General features: G+C 53.5%; 1 protein-coding gene across 3 annotated transcripts in view; it reads left to right on the top strand.

Moving 5' to 3' along the window:
* Positions 1 to 19,782, top strand: part of LOXL2 (lysyl oxidase like 2) — a 102,110-nt gene extending 82,328 nt beyond the window's left edge. For all 3 annotated transcript variants that reach the window (XM_060155664.1, XM_060155666.1, XM_060155667.1), the window contains 6 exons: positions 837 to 1,002; positions 5,845 to 6,088; positions 12,891 to 13,006; positions 14,170 to 14,306; positions 18,005 to 18,116; positions 18,848 to 19,782. In XM_060155664.1, coding sequence (XP_060011647.1) covers positions 837 to 1,002; positions 5,845 to 6,088; positions 12,891 to 13,006; positions 14,170 to 14,306; positions 18,005 to 18,116; positions 18,848 to 18,927 — 855 coding nt within the window. In that variant the 3' untranslated portion in view covers positions 18,928 to 19,782. The remainder of the gene's footprint in view (positions 1 to 836; positions 1,003 to 5,844; positions 6,089 to 12,890; positions 13,007 to 14,169; positions 14,307 to 18,004; positions 18,117 to 18,847) is intronic.

The following is a 19,782-nucleotide window of genomic DNA, read 5'->3' as shown; positions in this document are numbered from 1 at the left end:
GGCAGGTGCTGGGCATCCAGAAGGGGCAGGCCTCTGGTACCCGGGGCCCTCTGGGAGCCTGGCTTCGCAGGGCCATGTAATGTTTCTGCTAATACTGCTTATGACAAGCTAGGGTGCTCTCCGGTTCTTCAAGGAGAGTCGAAAAACAGTGCCCATTACAACAGAGTGGCTGTCCAACTGTTTTTGTTCCCCGTTGGCTCGTTCCTAAGACACCTGGGCCTCACAGCTGAGGCTGTGAACGGGCCTGCCCCTGATATCAGTCCCAAATCTGCCCCTGATTGCAAGCCCTATCCCTTCCCGAGGCCCCAGTTTTCTCTCTAGAGGATAAGGGTGTGTAGTCAGGTTCTTTAGAGAAACAGAACCAATGAGATTTATGAACGTGGAACTAACTATTGACATATGTGAATAGATTTCTTCTCTCCTGCCAATTCTGATCAATTGGTAGTGTATTCCTGGAGCTGTGTTGAGAAGGATTCTGAGAGCACAGTCAGGCTTAGAGGAGAGTGCTGTGATTGATTAGTAATGTCTGCCCCGGGCTCAGGGAGAGGGAGTGGGCAGCATGAGCTGCCATTCCTGATACACAGCATTGAACATACCCTTAGCCGTGCTTTCCAGAAGGGGGGAGGGGCAGAATCCAGTGTGAGGGTCTCACTCGCACCGCCACCAACAGCCTGCATGACTTGGGTAAGTGACTCTTTGTGCCTTGGCTGTCTCCACTGAATAATGGGATCGTAAAGGCTTGGGACTTTTGTGAGGCTGAAATTTGATAGAATATGGGAAAATGACAATTCTAGGTGACGTACCGCCCATTTTGTTGTTGTTGTTGATTCATCCAGGAGACCTGGTATTGGCACGGAAATATCAACGCCAACAAGGTGGTCATGAGCGGAGTGAAGTGCTCAGGAACAGAGCTGTCCCTGGCGCACTGCCGCCACGATGGAGAGGACGTGGCCTGCCCCGAGGGCGGGGTACAGCACGGGGCTGGAGTTGCCTGCTCAGAAAGTGAGAGCTCCTGGGTGTCATAGCCCACCCTCCCTGCCAGGCTCCAGTAGGGGATCAGAGTCTCACTGATGATTCCTTGCAAGGCTCTGAGGCATCTGTTATGAGCCGAGCAAAAGAGGAAAGCAGAGATGGATTCGTGTTAAGTGGAAGAGTCGGGGTCAAGAGGAACTACCCGCACCCGCACCCTGGAATCTTGCCTGATGACAGTGGAGAGGAAGGCAGGAGGGAGGACTTGGGAGTCTGGGAGCCTTGGGTTCAAAGGCCGGGTCACTGTAGATTATTTAAGTGGCCTTAGGCGAATTTAGTGACTAAGAACTTGTTCTTCTGGGGAACATGCTTCTGGGTTAACAGGTGAAGCACACGCTAAGTGCTCGATGAGTGTCAGCTTCCTTCCTTCTGCCCTGCTCCATACATAATTTCCTGGGACTTCCCTGGCGGTTCAGTGGTTAAGACTCCATGCTCCCAATGCAAGGGGCACGGGTTCGATCCCTGGTCAGGGAACTAAGATCCCGCATGCTGTGTGCGGTGTGGCCAAAAGAAAAAGAAAGATCATTTCCTGCCTGTTTTCACACCCTGGGGGTGATTCAGCCTCCTGGTGACTCCCTGGGAATCCTAGAGAACTTGACAATATAGAAGGGAAGCCCATCCCACTCCTCCCCCACCCCTCCCCCACCCCAGCCAGGATTCAGAATGACCATCTCAGTATGTTCCCTTCCATGCTGAGAGGACCCATTGACAGCACTGCAGGCATGTTATTCTCTGGATCCCCCCCGTCCTTGCCTTATCATATGATTCCCTTGTGAATCTGGGAGGTAGGAGAGGCCTGGAGTCTGGCCAGAGAACTCCAGACCAGACCCTGCCTGCCACTATTAGCTGATCTTGGCAAAGTTAGTTAACGGCTGTCATCCACAGTCTTTGTTGTTTTTCCTAGAAACTGGAAATTAGATTGTTGTTGTGACAACAAATGCAAGCACTTAAGGAACAGTGATGCACTGTTGTTAACCATCACGGAGAACTAGGGAGAAGATTAAACTTGAACTCAGTCACTTCTCCCATCAACCCCTTTTAGACCCACTCAACATCTCCTAACCCTTGTAAGGCAGGACTCTCAACTCCAGTGCGAGCTTCTCTGGGCAGACGTCATAAGCTGTCGCATCCTGTCTGAGAGGAGAGAGTGAAGTGACCACCCTTACCAGCCCTCCAAGGGGAGAGCATCCAAGCAAAGGGGTCTTACCCTCATCAGGAGACTTTTCTTAGCTTAATGATTTATTTATGTTTATAATATATCATTTTTTCCAAAAGGAAATTAAGATAATGTAAACCTAAATAAAATTCAAGGTGGCATAAGATTAAAGCAGATTTTTAAAAAAGTAGGTATTGGCAAAAAGGTAGTGGCTCAAAATGGTGCCGAGAGAGGTTAATAAAAAATAATGTACTATACAGTCCTATACATTTACTGCTATAGACTCATATACATTTACTATTGTAATTATACAGTGAGCTTCCTAGCAGCCAAAGGGAAGAGGGAAACCTGGTCATTAATATAATTCACAGTATGCAGTAGAAACAAACCCATGAGTCAAAGAGAAGTCCACTATTCTAGATACTGAGATCAAAAGGAACTTCTCATTATGAGACTGAGAGTTATGAGATCAACAATGCCCGCCATATCCTCACGGCAGGCAAAAACTGACTTTCATAGGGCTATTGCTCAGAGAACCCCTCAGCTTGGACTGAAGGTATCAGTCAGAGTCTGCAGAGGGGCAAAAGTTATTGGGGCCAGGAACACTGATCTGGCTTAGTACTTTATTCAGAAAGAGAAAGTATATTCTTCAGGCAACCTTTTGTAATTACTTTTTCTCATCCAACCAACTACATCCTAAACCTGGAAGTTCTCCCTGATATCACTCTGTCTTCCTCATCATACCCCCCAGAGTCGAGCCATCTGGATTTTTACCTTTCCAGAGTTTCTCAACTCCCTTTACCTTCTTGCATCCCACTGTCCATCCTGTACACCGTGTTACCACAGAAGCTCCTCCCTGGGACCTCCCATTGCTTCCCTTCCCTGAAGCCAGGGTCAGTGCTTGTCCCCCGCTTGTGCTGCCTCATGTTCCAGCCCCGTCCAAGCTTTCCCACCGACTTCAGTGAACGCAGGGTCTTGCATAGGCACGTGTTGTCCAGCCTCATATCAAGCCGCCTTCCCTGCCCACCCCTCCTCAGTACACGCAGGCCTTGGTCCTCCTTCGTGCCTCAGGGGCCTGGCATGTGCTACTGAGATTAGCATCTCAGATCAGTTCCCTCTAACCTCTGCTCATCCTCCATGGAACAACTAAAATGCAACGGCCTCCAAGGAAGTCTTTCCTGACCCCTCTCCCCAGACTGGGTCGCCTGCTATAATTCCCAAAACGCCACGTATTTCTCCTTCGAGCTCTGGTCACAATTATAATGAAGTAATTGATATGTGCTCTGTCTGTCTCTCCTGCCGTAATCTAAGATCTTCCTTGTTAGCACTGTCCAGAGAGGCTAGCGCAGTGCTCGCTGTAATACTTGATAGACGGGTGGATGAGCGCACGCCTCGGGTGAGCTTCTGGAGGATGTTTTGGGCGTTAGGGAGGTCAAGGCCCCATTCCATGGCAGGTGCTGAAAGCCAGCTACCGGCTAAGTTAGGCCATGTTACCGTAAGACTCCTGAGCTGGAGGGAGGGCTGGCCTCCTCTCGGAAAGAGGAGGGGCCGGTGGAGACCCCTCTGCCCAGCTCAGAGGGAAGCTGAGGGGCTGTCCAGTGAGTACTGACTAGTGTACAGACAATGAATAAGAGACCACAACACCCTCAGAAAAGGTGCCGGGCTTCCCTGGTGGCGCAGTGGTTGAGAGTCCGCCTGCCGATGCAGGGGACACGGGTTCGTGCCCCGGTCCGGGAAGATTCCACATGTCGCAGAGCGGCTGGGCCTGTGAGCCATGGCCGCTGAGCCTGCGCGTCCGGAGCCTGTGCTCCGCAACGGGAGAGGCCACAACAGGGAGAGGCCCGCGTACCGCAAAAAAAAAAAAAAAAAGTGTGTCTAGGACACAGGGCCCGCAATGCTGCATCCCGGTCTGTGCCCTCCAAGAGGAAATCGTTCTCAGCAGATGGGAGCCTCCCTACCCCTCATCCCATTGGAGTGCCCTTTCACTCCCTTGCGGTTCCACACCCAGTCCCTGCAGGTAGGTTTGCTCTCTAGAGGCGGCGGGGCCCCATCACTGAGAATCTACTGGGCTCCACGTGCAGCCTGGGGACCATGGGAAGGAGATGCAGACGAGCGAGGAGTGGTCTGGGCATTGGTGAACTTGAGCGCAGCCAAGCTCACAGATGACACCCACTTCAGAAATTTACAAGCAACCTGTCAGGAAATAAAAGATGGATGGGTCTTGTAAATGGTTCACATACAACATTTTTGTGAATTGAAGTACACTAGAAATGTTCAATGCAATCTCACTTTTAAAGGGAAACTTACAGTTAATCCTTTGGTCAATACAGTCTCACTTTTAAAGGAAAAATTTAGTTAATCCTTTGGTAAAGAAGCTAATCCTTCTAATACAATTGTTTAGCAAACATAGATTATAGCCATTGGTGATTTTTTTTTTTGTAACACCTGCTATGTGCAATGCACTAATTGAGTAAGTCAGGCTTGTTTTGTTTTGTTTTTTAATTAATTTATTTTATTTATTTTTGGCTGCATTGGGTCTTCGTTGCTGCACGCGGGCTTTCTCTAGTTGCGGCGAGCGGCAGCTACTGTTCGTTGCAGTGTGTGGGCTTCTCATTGCAGTGGCTTCTCTTGTTGCGGAGCACAGGCTCTAGGCGCGCGGGCTTCAGTAGTTGTGGCGCACCGTCTCAGTAGTTGTGGCTCGCAGGCTCTAGAGCTCAGGCTCAGTAGTTGTGGCACACGGGCTTAGTTGCTCTGCGGTGTGTGGGATCTTCCCAGACCAGGGATCAAACCCATGTCCCCTGCACTGGCAGGTGGATTCTTAACCACTGCACCACCAGGGAAGTCCCCAAGCTTGTTTTAAAAGAGGTACCTGGGGGAGAACTCTCATGTAGAGCAACGAGTGCGAGTGGAAACTGGTAGAACCTGATATACATCAGAGCCTTGAAAGTATGCAACCCTGCCCCCCAGCAGGTTCATTTATAGAAATATATTCTAAGGAAATAAAGTTACATACACAGATTTGCTACAGGATGTTTATCACAGCTTCATCTTTAACTGGAAGGTTTCAGGCAACCCTTGTATCTAAAAGTATGGGATAGGGTTATGAAGTAAATATTATGGAGCTGTGAAATGAATGTGGTAATGGATATTTATTAACAAAGGAATATGTCAAGTTCTGTTTTAAGGGAAACAGTATTAGCAGACTATAAATCTACATACAGTATTACACATGGTGGAAAATACATTTGTATCATTCCCAGAAGAATCAGACCAAGAGTGTTCTCTCTCTGCATAGCACAATTTCATTGTTTTTGTAATGCTTTTTATTATGGAAAATCTCAAGCCACTCAAAAGGAGAGAAAATAATATAACGAAGCCTCGTGCACCCATTACCCACGTTGAACAACTGTCCATATTTTGCGTACATGCACTGGGATCTGCAGAGGCGTCCAGGAGGACTCTCAAGAGAAGGGGGAGAGGAATTGGGGGCAGCGATCCACAAGGAAGGTGACCCGGAGGGGGGACACCAGGAGCCAGTTCTAGACAGTGAGGCTCGAGCAGGGATGGAGGCTAGTGCCAGCTCAGGAATCAGAAGGAACCTACTCAGGAAGGGGTGAGGGGTCTCTGGCCTTGTCTGAATCCTGTGTCTGCCTTCCCAGCTGCCCCCGACCTGGTCCTCAACGCAGAGATCGTGCAGCAGAGCACCTACCTGGAGGACCGGCCCATGTTCATGCTTCAGTGCGCCATGGAGGAGAACTGCCTCGCGGCCTCGGCCGCAAACACCAACCCCACCACGGGCTACCGGCGGCTCTTGCGCTTCTCCTCCCAGATCCACAACAATGGCCAGTCTGACTTCCGACCCAAGAACGGCCGCCACGCGTGGATCTGGCATGACTGCCACAGGTGAACCCTCCCGGCCAGCGCCATAGGCTGCGCCAGCCCGAGGCACCCAGATGGGGTTCAGAATCACAGGGTCACTTAGGGAGAGCCGAGGGGCCCCACGGTCCCGGGGGCAGGGTTCTCCCCAGCTGGAGGGATGGCTCCCTGGGCTCCCACATTTGCAGATGCCATTCTCTCTTCCCGGGGGGCCCTGGCCCACCTCCTCTTCCCCGAGTCCGCTCTCTCTCTTGGCTCCAAAGTCTCTACCGTTTGGAGACAAACTTTGTTTTGAGAACCCCGTGCCCCTCCATTGACCCTCAGTCGACAGTTTTCAAGTGTGTCCACAGCAAGTTCGTGCTCTGCAGGGTGCTTGGGGTTTTGCAGTTGTTGGATTCTGAATTCGTTTAGGAGTGTACTTTAAGTACCAGTATAAATTTTAAACATCTCTACGAAGGCGGTGGGTGTGGAGACAGGAGTTCTAGGCCAGGAGTCATGAGGCTGTGCCTCTGACCAGTTGCATGATGTCAGGCCAGCTGGGCCACGTCAGCCGGGACTGCTAATAGCCCTTCCAGCCCTCAGTCTGTGGCTCTGTTCCCAGTGCTCTATAAATCGTGGACAAGAACAGAGTGCAATCCCAGAGCCAGCCCTAGCTGGAGCCAACAGAAGCCTCCCTGTTCATCTCCCTGCCTTCCCCCTTCTTTCTGTCCCTTTGCCTTGATTCCTACCCTAATCCTGAACCGGCTGCCGGTAATGGTTCTCATTTTCTGCTCAGACCTGAGCTGGGCAGGTAGAGGGAGCAGAGTGAGTACAGTTTTGAAAATGAAGGGAGGGAGACCCCTGCCATTCAACCCGGCAGCCACGCCCCGCCCCCCACGGTGAGGGGCCACAGACTTGGGCACGGGGAGTGTGGTCTCTGTGCTCAGAATCAGGAGCTTGTGCACCAGGTCCCTGCTTCTCAGAGCGGGGCCGGCGGGCTGGCAGCCTCTGCAGTCAGTGCTGAATCCAGTGTCCTTGGCTGACTCACAGCAGAATCTGCGTGTTAACAGGTCACCAGGGGACTGTGTGCACAGCAGTCTGAGAGGCCCCGGTCTGGCTGACCACCAGGCATCCTTCCAGCTCTAAGATGTGATGATCACAGTTAGGGACGTATGAACTAACATCTACTGAGCCCCTTCTAAGTGCCAGAGCAGGGGACCCTCGTTTTCCTGAGTCTGGAAACGGCGGCTCTGCGTTCATGGGACTAGCCCCAGGTGAAGTCGTGGAGCAGGGACCCCGACTCGGGGCCTCTCTGACTCCCAAGCCTGCGTTCTGCCTGGTACCTCCGCCCAATCTTCATCAGAAATCTGTGTTGTGCGGCTTTTTCATGTCATAACTTATGGCCTAGTCACATTCGAATCTGTTTGGGGATAGAGTTGTTTAACCCATTTCAAAAGACAGGACTGTGGAGGGCTTCCCTGGTGGTCCAGTAGCCAAGACTCTGTGCTCCCAATGCTGGGGGCCCGGGTTCAATCCCTGGTCGGGGAAGATCCCACATGCATGTCACAACTAAAGATCCCGGACGCCACAACTAAGACCAGGCACAGCCAAATAAATAAATAAATAAAAGGAGTATGGTAGGACTCAGGGGAGCTGATATTCCTTTATAGTTGACCCTTGAACAACACGGGTTTGAACTGCACGGGTCCACTTACACGTGGATTGTTTTCGATACATATTGTACCTCACTATATGCATTTTCATTATACAGCTTTTTTAAAATAATTTATTTAATTTATTTATTTTGGGCTGCGTTGGGTCTTCGTTGCTGCACATGGGCTTCCTCTAGTTGCGGCGAGCAGGGGCTACTCTTCGTTGCAGTGTGCAGGCAAGCCACTGCGGTGGCTTCTCTTATTGCAGAGCACGGGCTCTAGGTGCGTGGGCTTCAGTAGTTGTGGCACGCGGGCTCGGTAGTTGTGGCTCACGGGCTCTAGAGCACAGGCTCAGTAGTTGTGGCGCATGGGCTTAGTTGCTCCACGACATGTGGGATCTTCCCGAACCGGGCTCGAACCCGTGTCCCCTGAGTTGGCAAGCAGTTTCCTAACCACTGCGCCACCAGGGAAACCCTATACAGCTTTTAAATTAACTCAGTGTGGGGAAAAGTTTATGTCTGATTAGAGATTACAATACGTGGAATCAAAAGAATTAGAGCTTGAGTCCCGAATCTATCCAAACGGTTTCAGCTTCCTGCCCTCGGGTGAGTCATTTATCAACTCCTTTGTTTCTGAGGCAGTGATAGCAGTACTTGGATTTTCAACTTCACAGGGGCCCCGTGCCCCTAACCTCGGCATTGTTCAATGGTCAACTGTAATTACTATCCGTATGTCCTAAAAGTCCTAATTAGCCAAAAAAGTTTTGATCTTTATATGGAAGCATGGAGGTCTTCTGCAGGGAGGAAGTCAGAGAGTAAAATTAAAGCCATGACATATGGGTGCCTGATTTCCTTCAGAGAATACATGGCGGAAGTGCTGCCCTGTGGGCCTACAAGTAGAGGGTAATTGCATCTCTGCCCTGCATGTGGCACTCCCCCCAGACATCACATGGTAGGAGTCTCCCTGTGACCTAGGCTTGCCCTCCAAGGAATGGTCTTTTCCCTAAGAATACACGTGGCGACGTCATGGAAGTGTTTCTTCTCATCTGGTGCTCCAGGAACCCTGACCCCGTCCTCCCCACCCCTACCCCAGCTTTTCCTGTGTTCTGTTTTCTTTCTTTGTTTATAGATGTTGCAATCAATGGTTTGGGAGGGACGGGTGGGAAAGAACATACTGGCTAAGCATATGTTCCTTCAGGCCTGGACCTCCTGGACCATGGCTGAGAACCTCTGACCATAAGGGCCCCAGAGGGTTTAAGAAACTCTCCACCCCTGGCCTCCAGAGCTGCAGGGAGGACCTTTCAACAGGAATCCTGGCCCGAATCTCCGTTGGGTCTCTTTGGGAGTGTGATGAAAGCTGGCCCGTCCTCCACTCAAAAAAATTATTTCTCGATTTAATGTCCTATTTCAGCAGATTTACAGATGCTGAAGCCCATCTGTGGAGCCAGAATTAAGAACCCTGGCTCAGGGCTTCCCTGGTGGCACAGTGGTTGAGAGTCCGCCTGCCGATGCAGGGGACACGGGTTCGTGCCCCGGTCCGGGAAGATCCCACATGTGGCGGAGCGGCTGGGCCCGTGAGCCATGGCCGCTGAGCCTGCGCGTCCGGAGCCTGTGCTCCGCAACGGGAGAGGCCACAACAGTGAGAGGCCCGCGTACCGCAAAAGAAAAAAAAAAAAAAAAAAAAGAACCCTGGCTCAGAGTAGTGTGTATGGGGAAAACGATAGCTCCCAGTTTACTTGATACGATGATGAGGAACAGAGCTATGTTCTTTGACAGCCCTAAGATGAAACAAAGAACGGCCCCCTTAGGAGTCTCCTCCCCAGCCAGACCTAGAGGGAAACGCCCTGCACCATTCTCTCTCATATACCTGGCCCTTGGTTGATGATTTTTTTTAGCACAAGCCCTCTAGTGTCAGGTATTCTCTCCCTTCTGGGCCCGGGATGGGGGTCCCCGTCCTGCTTCTTGTGTCCCAGGGAGTGGGACCACACCTGCTCCCCTGGCACACGATGCCACAGCTTTGACAGCTGGGCACAGAGCAACCCGGCGTCTCCTGGCTCTCAGCCCCTGCTCTGTCCCAGGGCTCAGTCTCCCTGCCCCTCACATCTTGGGGAAGCCCGGGAGAGGAGCTGGGAGCTGGAGTGGCAGGGAGGTGACAGCCAGCACAGGTACCAGCCCTCCGGTCAGGGATGGCCCGGGTACAAAGGGGGGACTTTCCTTCATTCCGCCCCACCCCCTACCGTGTGCGGAGCAGCCCCCGTATCAGGTCAGAGCCCCACAGATTCGGTGCGGCCTCTGTGAGCCAATTTTAGGCCCTCATCCTACCCGTGGGGCTTTGTTCCAGCCAGGGGCTGCCTAGCACATGAGGAGGGCGGGGCAGAGCAAGCAGAAGGGACCCTGCCCTTTGTGGCCACACCTCCTGAGGCTGGAACACACCCCCAGATTTCTCTGAAATGGGATGGGAGCCTTTTCCCAACCATGACTGAGTGCCGGCCACGACTCTCCATCCTGGAGGCACCGGAAGACTCGTGGCTGGTGTGGGAAACGAAAAAGAGTGAAACATCTCTACAACGCACACTGATGCTCAGATCGAAAGTTTTGTTTGGGCCCGAGATGACCTAGGGTAACAGAATATACCCAAACCTCCCTTCTTGCTCTGGACTAGCTGTGTCATCCACGTGTCCACCCAGCACCTCCTGCCTCGGCTAGTACCGTGTCCTAGAATACGTGATCTGCAGTCTCACGGTAGAAAGCTGTCCTTCCTCATCCAGATTACGATGACCTCCCTCTAGTGTCAGGTGTTCTCTCCCTCCTTAGACTTCTGGAATTTCTTTGCAAATCGGAGTTTCCCTATCTTTATCCCACGGATCAGGCCCCCTCTTAGACTTCCAAAGTTCAGGACACTCAGCCTGAAAAGAGGAAATTTCTCCTGATCACCTTCCCAGCAGCCACGATCCATACCCCCTGGGATGTGTGTGTGGGTGGTGGAAGGTGGGTGCCCCTGGGCTCCACAGCCAACCAGCTGGGAGGGAAACGTGGCCCCGGGGCTGATGTCCACGTTTGCCCCAGCGGTAAAGCACAGAGGCTCCCGGACCTCAGCTAGCTAGCATGGGGAGGCTCCAAACCAGCTGCTTCCCTCCTGATATCCACAGGGGAAAAACTGAGGAGCTGAGGAAGACGACTCTTAAATCGAGTCTGCAGGAAGCCAGGGGAGCGGGAGAAGGTCAGCCTTACAAGAGTCCATCTGTGGACTCTGTCTGAATTTTGTTTAGACAACGGAACGTAAACCTATTCCTCTTCAGTCTTTCCAGCCGGTAAACATGACAACATAAACCCGTCTCTGAAAGAGGCAGACATGTTTTAGGCGATGAGTCAGACCTCATGTCTCACCTTGTTCCTTCAAGAAGCCAAAATAGACTCTTTCAGAGTCATCCCTTCAACTGCCACAAAATGCATCCTTGTGACCGTTCCCTGTGGGCCCCTGGCTCAGCATTCTTTTACCCAGAAACATGAGTGACCTGGGAAAAGCCCAACTTAGGAACTTCTGACATTTTTTTTAGCGCAAGCCCAACACAGGAAGAAGGGAAAAGAGCCTCTGATTTCCTCTCTGAAAACCTGTCCTTTTTTTTTTTTTTCTGCGGCCACTGTTGTGGCCTCTCCCGTTGCGGAGCGCAGGCTCAGCGGCCACGGCTCACGGGCCCAGCCGCTCCGCGGCATGTGGGATCTTCCCGGACCGGGGCACGAACCCGCGTCCCCTGCATCGGCAGGCGGACTCTCAACCACTGCGCCACCAGGGAAGCCCCTGAAAACCTATCCTTTCAATTCCCCTCTTCCCTCTGTCCTCTTCTGCTCCCGATCCAGCGGGGGGGGGGCGCCTGACGCCAACCACCTGAGGCCCGGGAGGCGGGGAAGCTGCTGTCCGGGCCTGGGGATAATCGTAGCCATGGTAGTGGTGGTGGCAGTAATTAAACACGACTCGATCACTCCTGGGAGTAGTAGCAGTAAGCAGAGAGTTGACAGGTACTAAGTGCTGCTCTGTTCCAAGCCCCGTGTTAGGTATTTCTGTGATTTCTCCTACGGCATCCTTACAGAACCCCTGATGGGGGATCACGCTATCATTCCCTCTTTCCTGCAGAGGGAACTCAGCTCGCATGGAAATGAAACATGTGATTCTGTTCCCCGAGCCTTGGTACCTTGTTCCTCAGTTTTTCCCCATTTTCCAAATGTCCCTGTAATGATAGAGATAAGTGCGTTGCAGCCGCTTGTGATACATGTGTAGCAGCTTAGGACGGGCCTGGCCACCGAGAGCTTTAGGAAGGCCCCAGGGCAACATGCGGCAGCTGTTTCCCTTGTTTATTCTGCACCAAACACAGGCCTTTCCAAGAATCTGCATCTGTTCTCAATTCCTGCCAAGTGACCGATTGGCACACCATTAGGTAAACACTCAGCCGAGGGAAGAGCCACGGGGGTGTACAGACTCTCTCCCCCTCTACTCCTTTCCAGGGCCCGCAGGATGTGCCTGCCGTCCACTCCCTCCCACAGGGCCTATGAGCCCTCTTTTCGCCTCCTTTTTTATTTACTCGATGCCAGGAGCACAGACTTCGGCCTCCGTCGCCTGGTTCAGGGCATGCGTGGGTCCCACTCATCAGCACCTGCCCTTCCCACCCCTCCTCCCCCTCTATAGTCTCCCTCCCTCCCTCCCGACCACACTCCCACCTTAAAAGTTTTCAAAAGACAGGGAAGAGTGACTTGCATTTGTCTGCAGAAAATGTCTCAAGTAGGCATGGGCTGTGATAGCCGCTTTAGCACCCCGGAAGATGTTACACACATTTACTGAAAATGTCCTAATTTATTGAGCTTATTATTGATGCCGGGCCCTCTGCTCATCAGTCCATCTTACTATTCTCCACGACATCCTGTGCATTACGTGTGTCATTATTCCCACTTAGGTGATGAGAGAACTGAGGCCTGGGGAGGTGAGTGGGCTGTGTCCCTCCAGAGCCCACATAAGCACCATGGTTATTAGCTCCACCCCCCCTTTCCTAATGCCCTGTTGCTGCCCACTCCTCTCCCGCTGGCCGCCACTTTGGACCACACTGCTCTGCCCATGGTGCCCCCAGTGGGAAATCGCCAGCTGGGCCATCGCTTGCAGGCGGCCGTCACTCCAGAGACTGACATCCAGGCCCCCTCTCTCGCCCCCAGGCACTACCACAGCATGGAGGTGTTCACCCACTACGACCTGCTAAACCTCAATGGTACCAAGGTGGCAGAGGGCCACAAGGCCAGCTTCTGCTTGGAGGACACAGAATGTGAAGGAGGTATCTCTGGCGGGGCAAGATGGTGCTGGGAAGTTTCGGAGGGACTCACGTGCACTCACCCGGCTGGAAGCCGAGGCCGGGCACAGGTCTCTGTGTCACCCTGGCCACTGCTGACTCTCCCCGCGACCTTCCTCAGTGGGGATCCCATGACTATAGCCGGGGGCTGGGGGTTAGGCAAAGCCTGGCTATAAAGGCATCTGGGTCCCCAGAGTTATGCTGACGGGCACTGGTGGGTCCACGTGGCCTCCCGGGTAAGGCCCAAACCCTTGAACCTGACACGCAGTCCCCTCCCACTCTGGCTGCTACAGCCTTTTCTCCCTGGGTCCCAACACAAGTGCCCCGCCACACTGGTTCTTACCTCCAGGTTCAAGTTAAACCCTCACTCTGAGGTTCCCAGACCCTCTCGACTGCCCCAGGCAGAGGCAGCACCGCGCTCACACCCCTAGTCAGCTGCCACGCCTGCTCCGTGACCACCTGTGCGCGCACCTGCCATCCTGGCCTGACCAGGCTCTCCCAGGGGAGACTCGATGACCCTTGTCAGCATGGCCGGAGCTTAGAGTAGCGCCCAGATGAGGCAGCCTCTCGATAAATGGGTGCGAATTGTCAGTGGTTGACGTGGCCCCTGACATACCAGGAAGTCACACAGCAGATGGGTTTTGAGCACCTGCCATATGCCAGACAATGGACTGACCCAGGAAGGGTCAGAGAAACAAGCCAGACCTGAGTCCACATCCAAGTGCAGATTCCCCAGAGGGAGACAAGATGACCCCAGCATCAAGCTCAACAATAAACACCAAAAACGTACCCAGATAAGCACACGCTTCATGCCTAGGCTGATAGTCCTTGGAGAGGCCGAGGTGGGCCAGAGTGGCCAGGGAAGGCTTCGTGGAGGAGGGAGCAGTGGGTTGTGGGTAGGGAAAGAGGGAGGGATTCCATCAAAAGGAGAGCACGGAAGGGATGGGCTGCCGAGCCCAGGTGGAGCCAAGGTTGTCGGCCTGGGAGAACAGAGAGATGCTGAGGGTGGGGTCTGGGGATGTCACCCACCCAGCAGGGCTGCTCGGGGCCCTTTGTGGGCAGGGTGGCACAGATGGCAGAGGAAGCCTCTTCCGGCAGAGGGGTCATGGGTGCGTGGTGACTGGGCTTCCCTCTGCCCCTGCCTTCAGACATCCAGAAGAGTTATGAGTGTGCCAACTTCGGCGAGCAGGGCATCACCATGGGCTGCTGGGACATGTACCGCCATGATATCGACTGCCAGTGGGTCGACATCACCGACGTGCCCCCTGGAGACTACCTGTTCCAGGTGAGGGGCATGAGAAGGGGCTCCGGGCCCCCGCTGATGGGAGGAGGTGTCTCTGCCTTAGCAAGTGGGTGGGTAGCCTCCTTCTGATGGTGCCCAGGCAGAAAACGCATGGAGGCCAGGCCATCTAAAGTGCACAGAGTCCTATGCCCGGAGGCTGTCGCTGTCACCCAGGTAACCTAGGTATGTGAGATATGCAGACCGGTGGGGAACTGCAGACCTCCTGAGACATCAATTGTTGACACCTGGTGCTTGCAAATCAAGATGCATCTGAAGGCCAGATTTGGTCCTCAGGCCGGGAATTTGTGCACAGACTCTAAGGCGACCTACACCTCTTGTGTCCTTTGGAGCTGTACTTTCACCTCCACCCCATCTCTCCCAGCGCCCTCACCCTGCCTTGCTCTGTGCTGTTAAGGCTAAAAGCAGTCGCACAAAGAGCCATTCACTCCCAAGTGTTTGTGACTTGCCTCTCCCAGAAACGTTTGCCCCATAGGAGAGGATCTGCAGAGGGGGCAATTTTCAATGCAAAGAAATGAATCTATAATGGTAGGCTGTTAGGGACTAGAGATAGCCTTTCCAGTGACTGTTTGAGTGGAGACTTCCCGGGACTTCCACATGCGCTGTCCAGGGGGAAGGCCCGCCCTGAGGAGGAACTAAGAGGGCTTGGCCTCCCACCTTCCCGCATATAGCTGCAGGCTCCAGCCAGGGCCCTGACTGGTGGAGCGGCCAAGGGGCACTGTATCCCCACCATCTCCCCTTCTGGGGCACAGATGCACTCCTGCCTGTGGAGGCTTCGTTTCGCCTTCTCATTTTTCCCACATCCCCACCCGTCTTGCTTTCAAGCTTGATGGTTGGGTGGCAAGTGGGCGACCAGAAAGCTGTATTGAAAGCTTTCCTAAGGGGGCATTCAACCAGCGCAGGGCCCAGTCACGGTCCCCACCCTATAGACAGTCCTGGGAGGAACCAACACCTGCAGGGAAGTGACCACAGAGGGGTTTTGAAAGTTTCCCTGGTCAATTTCAGAGACTGAAAATCAGACAGCCAAGCGTTTTTCCACCCACAAGCCCAGAACCGCAGACTTGGAGAGGACCGACCGAAGAGCAGAGTGCTTTCTATTTAAAAAACTGAATATCTGTGTCTGTGCACGTACTCCATGCGTGGTGGTGTATGCTTGAGGTCTGCTGTCCCTTTGCCTGGGGGACGTGTAGCATCGTGTATTCTGACAACGTCTATTTAATAACTGCGGCTCCTTGAAGATCGGTGATGGGCCAGAACCTGCCTACACCCTGTGAACCCATGGTCTCATGTAATCCCCCAGGGATGAGTGTTACCATTACTCACATTTCACAGCCAGGCCAACCCAGGTCACATGACTCCGTATGCTGTGTTCTCGACTCCTAAACTAGACAAGTAGCAAATTAACTCATTAGGGGCTTGTTCATGGAAAAGACTGTCCCTTGTGATAGATGTGGAGCTTTAGCCGTGTGAGAGCCCCGGCCTGAGTCACCGGTTCTCTCCATTCCCACGTGGACCCAAGTGCAGGCACCAGTACTCTCCCGGCAGGAGAAAGCCAGGCCGGGGAGGAGGTGGCGTTCCATCCGGAGGGACCTGTACGCAGAGTCTCAGAGGCAGGGCTCAATGCGTTTCTAGGTTACTAGGTTCCTGGATCCACAGCAGATCTTTTTTTTTCAATATAAGGTTGCCACGGCCACTGCCAATTTATTTATTTTTCATTTGTTTGTGGGTTTTTTTTCAAGTTTTTAAAAATTGAGGTATAGTTGATTTACCGTATTACATTAGTTTCAGGTGTCCAACATAGTGATTCAATATTTTTCTAGCTTATACTCCATTTATAGTTATTAGAAAATATTGGCTCGATTCCCCATGCTGTACAATGTATCCTTCCTTGTAGCTTATTTATTTCATACACAGTAGTTTATACCCCCGCCTTGCCCCTTCCCTCTCCCCACTGGTAACCATTAGCTTCCTCTCTGTATCTGTGGGTCTTTCTTTTTTGTTATGTTCACTAGTTTGTTTTATTTTTTTAGATTCTACATAGAAGTGATAACATGCAGTATTTTTCTTTCTCTGACTTATGTCACTAAGCATAATACCCACCAAGTCCATCCATGTTGTGGAAAGTTGCAAAATGTCATTCTTTTTTCCGGCAGAGTAGTAGTCCATTGTGTATATATGTACCACGTCTCTATCCAGTCACCTGTTGATGAACACTTAGGTTGCTTCCACATCTTTGCTGTTGTAAACCACAGCAGGTCCTTTGTCTAAGGAACTAAAGCCAGTGATCCCCACGAGATTGGAAACCATATATCTGAGAGTCTGATGGGACTGTGCACCCAAGTGGGTCAAGCAGGCCCTGATAGCCCCTACTACCCACACGGTCACCCCACAGGGACACCTGGGTGGGCTCCCTCAGGGCATGGCTGTCCATGGGCAAGGGGCTGCCTGGGCCTTGGTGCAGGGGGTTTGTCCATCCTGGACATGGGCTGGGGCAGGGGACAGCTAAGGTTGTCCGGTAGAAAAGAGATCAAAGAAAAGTAAGGTCACCCCAGAGCGGGACATTGACCAGCCTTACCTAGAGACACAGAGTCACGGTGGTAGCCTGGGGCCCCCAGCATGGCCTGCACTGGCCAGGATGCAGGGCTGGGGGCTCCCACTGGCCCGTTTCCCACAGCAGCTCTGGCAGGGCCCAACCAGCCTACTAAAGGGTCACATCCAGGCCCTTCTGGAAGGAAAGGTCCTGAGGGCCCCAAACCTACAGAATGTGACTTAACTAGCAGGCTACCCCTCCCCCATCACACTGACCTAGGGCAGCACTGCCCGCCTTGTCTCCCTGGGCTCTCAGCCCTTCCACATGTGGCAGGGCCCTCGGGAAAAGCCTCCATTGTGTCCTCCATACCTTCGCCCACAGCCCCAGGCCCAGCTTCTGTCCCTCCCCCTCCCCCTCCCCCTCCCTCCCCTTTCTCCTCTGGGTTCCTCACCCCAAATCCCCCTTTTCTGTCCGCTCTCAGAAGCCCCCTCAAAATGACGGTCTTCCTGCCCCTGCTCCTTTGGGCTGTGCCCTCTTTCCTAGGATGATGCAGAGGAAGGGGGACAAGCAGGCCCAGTCTCCCCGAGAGCCCAGGCCCTGCACTGGTGAGCGGGAAGGGCTTGGGGGTCCCCTAGAGCAAACCGAGGCCTGGAGAGCAGAAGGGACATGTCCAATGTCACACCGCCGGGAGCAGTGTCGTCTCCAGCACCCAGGGCAGCCCCCCTCCAACTCCCCACAGCGCCCGGGCCTTGCCCCCACCCCTCCCAGCACATCCTACTCCCCGGCTCCCTTCTGGCGCCTTCAACAGCCGTTCCGTGGCCTCCCCAGGCCCCAGCTCCTGCCTCTGTACCAGACCTCCCAGCGCACCCAGGACGGGGTATGACTGTGTGTGTGTGTGTGTGTGTGTGTGTGTGTGTGAATTACACTGAGACAGACAGAGGTGCGCGGAGGTCTCACTCCTCCAGGCCTCACCCTCCTCTGCGCGCCCCCCTCCCCCCGACCTCATCTCCGACCAGCTCTGCGCCCACCGGGCTGCTTCTGGAACACAGCACCGGCCATGCTTGCAGGGGGCAGGCCTGGTCTCAGCATCTCAGCTGGGCCTGGGACGGAGGGTGGCCGGGGCGGGACCCCCTCCAACCAGACTCTCCCCCAGGTCGTCATCAACCCCAACTACGAGGTGGCGGAGTCCGACTACACCAATAACATCATGAAGTGCAGGACCCGCTATGACGGCCACCGCATCTGGATGTACAACTGCCACATAGGTAAGGCCCCCGGGCCCTCCTGGGGAGCACAGCGCCTCAGGCCTGCCAGGTCCCCCCACGCCGCAGCCCAACTCCAGGAGACAGGCAAGAGCTGCCCCACTTTCTCCAGGAGCCAGAGCAGCTTCCTAACTTGGGTGAAGACTTCAGGGAATGGGGCCAGCCTCGCGTTTCCACACGCAGGAAGGACACTGTAGACACCACAGGCCTGGATGGAGACCGGGTTTTCATAGCCAGCTCTGGCTAAGGAGAAAGGACGGGGCAGAAACCGGGCCGGCCCAGCATAGACCCCAAAGCTATTTCAGGGCTGGAGCTGAGGCTACCACCTCATTACGCATGAGACCTCAAAAATGGGGGCACCAGCAATTTGCAGGCTCTGTATCGTTTTCCTGTCGAGAGCTAGAAGCTAGTCAACCACTGTGGCTTCTGGTTGCCAGTAAAGAAGCTTTTCCTCGCGTTATACAACCTGGGTTCCAAAAGGGGAGGCTGAGCGGGAAAAGTGATGGCCTCGCTCTCGGTGGAGAAGAAAACGAAAAGCACTAGATTTAGTCGCTCCTTCACTCGACTTTGACAGAGCAGCTGACATGGGCCTGGCCCTAGAGATGGCCAGCACCTGTCGCTGCCCTGGGGGTGTCACATAGAGGTGGCCGCCCGAGGAGGGTGGTGGCCCAGGGACCCTGTGACCTGTGCATCCGGTTTGCCAAACTCTTGTCTCCCTGATGCCCACCCTTCAGGTGGTTCCTTCAGTGAAGAGACAGAAAAAAAGTTTGAACACTTCAGTGGACTCATAAATAACCAGCTCTCCACGCGGTAAAGCAGTGACATGGTCACCTCCTGCCTTTGGGCCACAGTGCATCTTCCCCAACGACCGACAGCCTCGCCCTGCTCCCCTTCATCCAGCCCGGCCCGCCTGTCTCGACCCCCTGCAGCCCCGGCCAGGCTCAGGAGGAAGGCGAGGAAGGCGTGTTCCTGACACCTGCAGGCTGGGAAGGACTCTGGGGCTGGGGCTTGTCCACGGGGCTGCGGGAGCAGTGCCAACGGAGAGCCATCCTGTCCAGGACCCCAGCGCACAGGTTGTCACCAGCTTGTCCCATCCTAAGCACAGTCCACTCCGAGTCTCACCACCTGCCTGGCTCACCACAGATAACATGGGGCCATTTTCTTCTCAAGTTACATGCTGGCAACGTGAGTGATCAACCCGAGGAGGTCTGGATGAATCCCATTTCTCCTCCTCTTAGGTCGTTTCCAGCCAACTGGAGTAGCTAGACTTCTCTTCCAATTAAACAAACTGCCTCTATTCTATCCACACATATAAATAATGCTGCCACACGTCTTCTGATTCAGTGAGCTCAGAGCTGGTACTTCTCTCCCCCACACACCCCCGTGTCCTCTTATTTTTCAAGATACTATTATTATATTCTGTTTTCACAGACTTTGAAACACAAATTTAGTGGCATTTCATATTGGGCATCTGGGCCTTTGAAAGTATAGCTCAGAAGAAAAGCAGCCCGCCTGTGTAAGTGACTTCTCTTTCTGTCCTTCCAGTTCTATAACTGATTCAACGGTGCTATAACCAGGGTCCTGGGTGATGAGGACACTTACCGATCGCCATGTGTCACCACAGACACTTACACATACTTGAAACTTGGAATAAAAGATTTATGACCTG

This window comes from Lagenorhynchus albirostris, chromosome 7, assembly GCF_949774975.1.
Source record: "Lagenorhynchus albirostris chromosome 7, mLagAlb1.1, whole genome shotgun sequence".
NCBI classification, from domain to species: domain Eukaryota; kingdom Metazoa; phylum Chordata; class Mammalia; order Artiodactyla; family Delphinidae; genus Lagenorhynchus; species Lagenorhynchus albirostris.
The sequence above is the reverse complement of the archived record's forward strand: the minus strand, read 5'-3'. Positions and strand labels throughout refer to the sequence as shown.